The sequence below is a fragment of the Plasmodium inui genome (genome assembly GCF_000524495.1).
Source record: "Plasmodium inui San Antonio 1 unplaced genomic scaffold supercont1.6, whole genome shotgun sequence".
In the NCBI taxonomy this organism is placed as follows: Eukaryota; Apicomplexa; class Aconoidasida; order Haemosporida; family Plasmodiidae; genus Plasmodium; species Plasmodium inui.
Genome location: NW_008481840.1, coordinates 1,159,103 through 1,165,495, shown reverse-complemented (window position 1 = coordinate 1,165,495; position 6,393 = coordinate 1,159,103). Strand labels below are relative to the sequence as shown.

Sequence of the window (6,393 nt, the reverse complement as noted above, 5' to 3'; positions counted from 1 at the left end):
TCTTTTTCTTTGGTGCACATTATAAGCTCTTCCTTGTATTGATTAAAGGGATAATCTTCAAATTGGAACGTTTATTTTTTTTCTGAGTGTGCCCTGGAGGTTATTTTCTAGACACTTTAACTTTCATGTTAAAATAAGAAAGGTTGAAAGCGAGGTTCATTTAAGGATGGTGAGGGAGGGAGCAATAGTGTGTCAGTAATGCTCCTACTATTTGGCTCTTTCTTTCTCTATGCTTTCCACTCGACATTTCGTGGATGAGGAAGAGCACGTGAGAAGAGTTTACACCTAAGTGTCCTGCTACATGTGGACATCTTACTTCTTATGTTTTTACGCATTGGTAGATGCTGCACGGGGTTTTATACCAGAACAGTTTGGTAATGCATCTTAGACGCTTCAGAAATGTGCTAAGGAAGCGCTAATGAAGGACACACGGTAGGAGTGATGAGTTGTTAGTTCTAGATGTTAATTACGATTCCGTATTCACGGTACTGTTCAGTGGAGGTGACCTGATCAACCACAACATTCGCTATGACCCACTTTGTTGTACCGGAGGTTCTACAGGGCACCATACGAAAATAGAACTTAATTTCTGTTTCTTCGCTTAACCATTTCTTGCTGAGATGGTTATTAGCGCGTAGCTTACATTTGAGTAAGTTAGACAAAGCGTACGTGCGGGGTTTACATTGACAGTGTCTCGACTCCATTTTTAGATCCCCTCTAAATAGTGCCTCACTATATAGAAATATCTGTCTATAACAGTGGCACAAGTAATTACAAGAAGAAATTGATTTATCTATTAATACCTAACGTATTTTATTTTTTGCATAATGGTCAAGTTAGTATGACCCGTGAGAGAAGGATAACGAGTTCTAACGGAATCCATTGCCCATTCGACGCAAGTCTTGAAAAAGTGTCATGATATCTCTGAAAGTGTAGCCATATTCATCAGTGGGCAGGCTCTATGTTGTTCACACGACAAGTAGCACAAAGCCTGGTGGTCAGGTTAGTACATTCGTACCTAATATTGTTTAATGATTATTTAAGGAGTAAATAGTTCATCTTATCTTCCCAATGACTTGTTCGTTTAAATAAGGGAAGAAAATACTTCTCCGAATCAGAGGATACCTGTTCGAGGGATTTATTTACTTCCTCATTCCGATCTAATCTTTTTGGGAATGAATGATTGCAGGAAACCTCCTGAATCTGCTATTGTTGGTAACATAGAAATGGATTAACAATGTTGAACTCCAGAATTTTCTTGATGTAGAGGAGGCGCATTCATCATATAGTACATGGGGATGTGAACGTAGGACAAAGAAGGGTTAAGTTCACAGTGTCAGTATTTTGCTTTAGTTCGATGCACTGAACATGGGACCTATTATTTTTGAAGGGGAGGGAGCATTTCAACAACAATGAAGATCCAATAGAGTTGCTCATGCATGAGAAGATATGCATCCTTAAAATAGATCTAAAAATGATGAAATCAAAGAAATATAATGAATTAAAAATTACAAAAGGAAAAAAAAAAAAAAAAACAGAACAAAACCGAAAAATAATAAAGAATTAATGAATCAATAATTTCGCGAAATGTAAAAATTAATCTAATTATTTAAATAATGTGTACACCAATTCTACATAAGAAAGAATTCAGGTTGTTTTCTTCTTTTGCTGATGCAATAATTTGCGTATGCAGATTTGACAAATTCTTATCTCATCTTTAAGGAACACCTCTTCTTTCGCTTCGATTTGATTTTAATTAAATAGCTAAAAGTCTGCAAATTCATACTTACCTGCATATACAGATGGATAATTCATAAATTTAATGAGATTGTGAAAAATGAAACGAAGAAATAAAATTTGCGAAATAGTTTGAGGAGCACTCAGTACACATTGGCAGTATTTATTAAACGAAGTAGTCGTTGTTTTCCCTTCATTCCCTTCCTCTATGTCTATCAGATTACTGGAAAGATAATTTTAGTCAGATAAAATCGAGTTACTCATTTTCATTAAATCTTCTACGTTTATTCGTTCAGTGAGGATATGTGAATTTTTCCACAAGACAATAGGGGAAATATATCGGATTAATTAATCTGCTTAATCTTTCGAGCAGCTTCCTTTTGTCCTTTTTTCGTTTTGTCTCCTATGACTAGATAACTTACCTCATATGCTATTTTAATCTATTTCATCTTACTATATTTAAGGATTGACTAGCAAAACTCTTGGCAGGGAACGGAACGTTGTGGACACCGTAGTTGATGCTTTAAGCTATCGGCTGTTGTCTCAAAGTGGAAGTGAGGATGATGAAAATTTCTTAGTACGTGCTGAGAGGAATGGCACAAGGACTATGCTTAGTAATGTCAGAAATATAATCAACTTTAAAGAGAAACAGAGAAACTAGAACCTTAAAAGACTGCAGATATTTATGAACCTCAAGATTGAGGGGAAAAATTAAGGAAAAGAAGTTGCTACAGTTGCTTAGGATAAAGGATCAGAAAAAATTGAAAGGGGGAAATATCTTTATAAGGAATTAAAGAAAAAACAAATCTGGGAAAATTTGAAAAAATAAGAGAATTTAATAAATTAATAGAAAAAATAAACCTGAAATAAAATAAAAAAAAAAAATGATCCCCCAGAAACTAGAAGAAATATTTTAACTATAACAAATTGGAAAACAGATAAATTCCGAGGAATCAATTGAAACCATCGAATAAGACAATGTAGAAGATAAGAAAAAAGAAAATAAATTAATGAAGTTGGAAGAATTCATTAAATTGAAACAGCTAGAAGAGATGTTAAATTCGATTCAATTGGATGGAAGAATTAAATCAAAATATAAAACAGTTAACCACAGTGTGTTAAGTACTCTAAAGAAGGATAAATTCATTTATGGGAAGTTACAATGGATTGATAGCGATATGCACAGAATCGACCTCTATCTTGAGAAGGAGATATTCAATGAAGTCTACTAGATATATCAATCGACTAACGCCCTCAAAATCGCCCCAAACACATACAGCGGAATACTGCATACCACCTACGGCCACAAGTCGTCCTTGCCCCCTATTGTGTAATTAATCCGGTTCAGTATTTTTCCGTGTCAAAGAGCATAGATATAGGCAATTTAGTCATGTCTCCTTGTTCCTTCCAGGTTTTGTTATGTGTTCTTTAAAACAATAAAATATAAACTCCTGGGCGTTGGGGTACTTAAACCCACTATGAAAGAAGATTACCGCGCAATGAAATATTACGTATTGTCAACTGGGAAATCTCTGTTTCATTTCTAATGACTGTATCAGTTATTATATTGTCAGGATGGAAACATAAACGTCGGTTGACGGCCCTAGGAGACATAACCTAGAAATTTGATTAGAAATAGAAGGAATGTGCATTTTTAATCTTTGCGTGAATTGGGAAGTTTCTGTTCTTTCCCCCTTTGTATCTATTAAAAATAATTTCATGAAGTTAGATTCTTGTTAATTACTCAACGTATCGAAGCTTGGAAATTTAGTTGCTTGTAAAAGTGCTCCTTTCCTTCTTGGCGTGTTTTCCTGGCCTCTCCTGTCTACTATGAAAACCTGCCGCGACAAACGTGCATGAGGAAGTGCATTATAAACATTCTATACGAATGTATTGTCATTTTCTCTTTAAAATGGAATCTATAATATATCCTTCCTTATCCCTGAAATATACTCTTTTGTCTAACTGATTCTTTCTTGGGATTTTACTGTTCAAAGGATTCTTCGTGAGCAGGGAAAAAAGAGAAAAAAATGTAAGGACTCTAGGATATTACTAACATATAAAGCATATGGTTACGTTTTTTCTCTTCACTCATTAAGTAAAGGTTTCGGACAAATCAGCGACTGTGAACTTTGGTCTTATGGATGAACCTCATGCAAGGCGGGAATGAGCAACTGAGAATGAGTTATCTATTGGTTAAAACTTCCCTCATGAGTCGTTATTGATATGAGGTGAAAACATATGCACTCAAATGGATGGGTACAATTCCCACAATTAAAGTGTCCCCCTATTGTTACATATAGATATTTAAAATTGCAAATATGAAAAGAATATAATAATAAGAGCAATTTCTAAAGCGGGACAGCCACCCACCTTATGGGTCCCCATAACTTGGCTTATTTTAGCACATTCGTAAAGACTGCATTTTATCAGGAAGATCACGAGCCATGGGGAATCGTTCACCTTGCTGATACGCTCAAAATAATGATAAACAGGAACTAGAGGTTGATACAATGTGATTGCTTACTTCTCAGGAAAATTCTGTATGACTCTAAATTGAATGTATGCATGTAGGCGAATTCGCCAAATGTTGGGTTAACCCGTTGTTTCTATTATTACTTGGGAGGAAGTGAAATGAAGTATCGAAGAACAGGACAGCTGAAGATTATCAAATAGAGGTCTCTCAGTAAACTTTATAGAGGTGAAAATGGTCATGGATACGAGTATCACGTATGTGCGTATGAATGATATAATGTGTCGAATAGGATAAGTACTATGGAGCCCTTTTTTTTGTGTTAAAAAACAGGGTGCGCCATGTAATGGTGCCCATTCCTTCTTAAAAAATCCCTTTCGAAGTATGATATACAAGAAGAAGAGGAGAAAGGAATAAAGTTCATTCTTTGCGACTTCAGAAAAGGGTTCTTTTTTAAACAGGGTATTTATAATTATGAGAATTCGAAAGATGGGCACAAGATATAAAAATATATACACCTTCATTGAAGGCCATTCCACATATTTCTGATAAATTCCAATGCTACTTTAATGATAATAAGTTATGGTAGGCGTTATCCTATCGGTTTCCCTGTCTTGTAAAAGTTTATCATTTTTATCGTAGCATCTATGTACCCAAACCATGTCAGGTGAAAGGGAAGCCACCACTAGTGTTTTTTAAATTTCTGAGAAATTGGAAGTGAAAATATAATGTTAGGAAAATTAGCTCTTATCTTGTTTTATTCTATTTTATTAGAATGGTCATTAGGTAAACATTCCTTCTTATTCTATAAAAAGAATTATTTGGAACGTTTCTCGAATTATTTAAACTGCGGGAAAAAAAGAAACAGATATCTCAATCGTACACTTCTGTTATAACTTGGTAAAAGCTTTTACTAGAAATTTATACACTCGTATAAAAAAAAGTACCAAGTGTACGAGGGATTCCTATTAGATATATGATAGTAGCAGTAAAGAGAGAAAAAAAAAGGGACTGAATTGGGAATACTGAAGTTGGGAGTTAGGAACATTGCTATTTTTAATGAAGTTAACGGAATGATTACTTGTCTGTTACTTCGATTACATTTGCGCATTTAAGAATAGATTGATACTTTTAAGGAGAAGTGAAAAAAATTCGTGCTTTTGTGGACTTTATATAGTATTATAACTTGTATGATATGAATAATACACCTCATAGAAGCCGGAAGAATTTTGACATAAATGAAATATGCCCCCACCGATTGCTTAATGATATCTTTACGGATGAACGAAGGAAAAAAAGAAAGATGAAAAAAGCAAGAAAAGGAAGGGAAGCCACCTTGCACTAAAACTTTTCAAATAAAAGAACTTTAATAAGACATTTGCTCTTAGCTCAGATATTTCCATATGCCTCCTTGAGGTTTTGTTTTGCGCTATGCTTGTAAGAACATATAATGAAACATGGGTTTATGAAGTAGTATTCTCTGACTATGGATTTAGAATAATATATGTATATATTATGCTACATATCGAAGTAATTCTTTAGAAAATATCATTTCTTTCCACTTATATTTTTAGTAGACGAAAATTACCATACAGAACAGTAGAGAAATATTTCTTCCCTCAAGATTGCTTCTTCATACATGCGCACTTAGAATTGTACGCGATTGAGATTAAGAATCTGCAGCAAGACGTATAATACAGTTAATTATTTCTCCACTTTCAAATATTTCCTGGATCGTACGGCACCACTTGTTGTTTATATCTCTGTGGCTCACTCAGAATTCTTCCTTCAATTCTTTTAGTATGATCACGGTTTTAAATGCTATCCATGGAATACTTTTTTTTCGAAAAAAGAAAAAGAGAAGTATATGAAAAAAAGCTTCCCCGTTTTAGAATGAAACGATTAATTAGTTTATGTATTCTTTAAAAAGTTTTGCCAAGTTCAATTACGTAAAATTATGCTGATATTATATTGTACTAATTAAAAATAGTTTCTGTATTATCACTAATTTAGAGACCCTGAAGAAACAGAATGTTAAGAATGTCTCTTCGCAAGAAATCCATAATTATATATGTTATCCCATGGATTATATACATACTTGTGGAAACCCCAATTTAACACTCCTCTTAATATGTGTGATGAAAAAAATGGGAATAAAAAAAAGAAGAAAGCTATCTCTTGAC

The 6,393-nt window shown here is 34.0% G+C and overlaps 1 protein-coding gene across 1 annotated transcript; it reads left to right on the top strand.

Annotated features, from left to right (window-relative positions):
• Positions 1-2,747: 2,747 nt before the first annotated feature.
• Positions 2,748-2,969, top strand: C922_02025 (hypothetical protein; the record flags this gene model as incomplete). Its single annotated transcript, XM_008817624.1, has 1 exon — positions 2,748-2,969. The coding sequence occupies one exon, from the start codon at positions 2,748-2,750 to the stop codon at positions 2,967-2,969; it is 222 nt and encodes a 73-aa protein (XP_008815846.1).
• Positions 2,970-6,393: the final 3,424 nt, after the last annotated feature.